The sequence below is a fragment of the Sinocyclocheilus grahami genome, unplaced genomic scaffold (genome assembly GCF_001515645.1).
Source record: "Sinocyclocheilus grahami isolate Dianchi unplaced genomic scaffold, SAMN03320097.WGS_v1.1 scaffold1100.1, whole genome shotgun sequence".
Classification (NCBI taxonomy): Eukaryota; Metazoa; Chordata; class Actinopteri; order Cypriniformes; family Cyprinidae; genus Sinocyclocheilus; species Sinocyclocheilus grahami.
In genome coordinates this window covers 221,202-223,336 of record NW_015506279.1, presented here as the reverse complement: position 1 = coordinate 223,336, position 2,135 = coordinate 221,202, and the positions used below count along the sequence as shown (strand labels likewise).

The 2,135-nt window shown below is 40.4% G+C and overlaps 1 protein-coding gene across 2 annotated transcripts in view; it reads left to right on the top strand.

The window, feature by feature from the left end:
* The window catches only part of cacnb4b (calcium channel, voltage-dependent, beta 4b subunit), a 25,657-nt gene that overhangs the window by 4,230 nt on the left and 19,292 nt on the right, over window positions 1-2,135 (top strand). Inside the window, exon 1 of one of the 2 annotated variants that reach the window (XM_016252337.1) lies at window positions 473-997. The exons of the other annotated variant lie outside the window; for it this stretch is intronic. Within the exon in view, the coding sequence (XP_016107823.1) occupies window positions 953-997 (45 nt within the window). The 5' untranslated portion in view covers window positions 473-952. Of the gene's footprint in view, window positions 1-472; window positions 998-2,135 lie in introns of those variants that run through there. 2 annotated transcript variants of the gene reach the window in all.

Genomic DNA, 2,135 nt, shown 5'->3' with positions numbered 1-2,135 from the left:
TGTGTGTGTATATATATATATATATATATATATATATATATATATATATATATATATATATATATACACTTGTTATTTAGATATTTATGTATTTGCTAAATATTTTTTTATTTATTCATGTTATGTTAAAATGTGGTTAGATTATTAAAATATATATGTTTGTAAAAAAAAATACCATGTTTTTGATGGGAAAAATAAAATGAACAAACAAAGCATTAATCAGCGAAGAAAATGAAGAAAATAGCATCACGGCAAATAAAGGGGAACATCCTGGAGAAAAAACTGACTGTACATTCAAATGAAATGACAGACAGAAAGCGAGAATGAAAGAGGCAGAGGGAGGCTCTCTCTCTCTCTCATCAGCGCTCACAGTCAAGGAGAACACACGTCAGCAGCAGCTCTGACTGGAAGGCTGCTCGGCCAATCAGCACACATCTGGTCAACTGTGTCATCAGCCTGAGATTGAGGAAGGGTTCTCTCTCTTTTTCTCTCTAACCCTCTCTCTCTCTCTGATGCGGGGAGCAGCGCCGTGCCGTGCCGTGTGTGTGTGTGAGCGTGTTGCTGAGAGATGATGAAACATCCGCGTCAGTGAGCCATTGGGAAGCTTCTCCCTGCCTGAGGATGTGAGAGAATTGGAGGCTGAACGAGGGATCCACTCCATCCTGCAGGCTGAGCCGTCTGCACAGGCCTGCTTTCCCTCTTTCTCTCTCTCTCTCCATCCTCTCTTTCTCGTGAGGCTTCTCTTACCCTTTTTTCCCTTCTTGTTCTTCCTCTGTGGAGCAAGGGGATCGTCATCCCCCCCATCGATTCTTTTTTTGTGGTGGTGGCGGCTCCCTCCTTCTCTTCCTCCTCCTCCTCCTCCTCCTCCCCCTCTCTCTCCATCTCCACCACCACCTCCTCCTCTCTTTTTTCTCTATTCTTCAAGAGGACCTATTTGGAATAGCAAACCTCCATGTATGACAATTTGTACCTGCATGGATTTGAAGACTCGGAGGCGGTGAGTTATTTTTCTCGCGATCAGAATTGGCTATGGCTATATATAGTGTTTTCCCACTGGCTATATGTGTGTGTGTGTGTGTGTGCGTGAGCGCGCTCTTGTTCTGAACACTGGCTCAGCTGTGCTGCACATACAGGGCCTGCGAGACTCAGTGTACCATGATTTTCTAAGATGCAGCCCACCGATCTCCGTGGGTGTACTACTGGGAGATGCTCATCAGAGACTTGTGTGTGTATGTCTTTCAGTATGTGTTGTTAATAGCACACATTCCCATTGAACATTCACTCCTATTCCATACAGTGCGTTTACAGCAGGAAAAAAAAGCACGTCTCTCATTAATTTTTTTAGTTGGTGTTTTTTTCAGGATTATAATACGTGGCTTTCTGTTCTTTGTAGGACCTACCTGATCTCTTTAAAGTTGAATTTGTTTAGGATGTTATCATATAGGTAAAATTGTAAAGCTTCATTTACTGTCTGGCTGTTAAAGGGGCAGAGCCGTTTCTTGCTGATGTGTAGAATGTAATGAGTCACATGGCTTAGGTGCCCCACTTGAATGCCTCAAAATGAAATCGAGCCAGAAGTCTGGAAAAGCTATCAGGGATTGTGTGTATACGCCAGAGGCCCTTAGAACCCACTGTAATTCTCTTCAGATGTGTTTATTTCGATGTTCTGTATGTACAGAGACCATTTATTTAAGATACACATCATAATCCATAATGAGGTTCCTGCGCTTTTGAGGATGAATATATGGTATGTCATGTTGTTTGTATTTAATCAGTTTTAACATATAGCTTTTTAAGTAGAGCACATAAAATCATTTAAAATATGAATCAGCAAGCATAATATTTAAGAAACTTTGTTTAATGTTATTAATAAATGTACATTCCATCTAGAAGTTGTTTAACCACGTACTCTGTGTTCAGACACTGGTGTCAAAAAAATGTCACGCAGAAATTGCTAATACATTTTTCAATTATTTACAAAGCAATGGCAAGTAAGAGAGTTAAATGAGAAATTTTCAAGGAGAAAGACTGAAATAGTATTTTCTTGTCAAACATACTCCAATATTTTGGAGTGTGGGGGGGGGGGGGGGGATAATAAGAACAACTGGTTTTACAATTTCAACAGAGCCAAATAG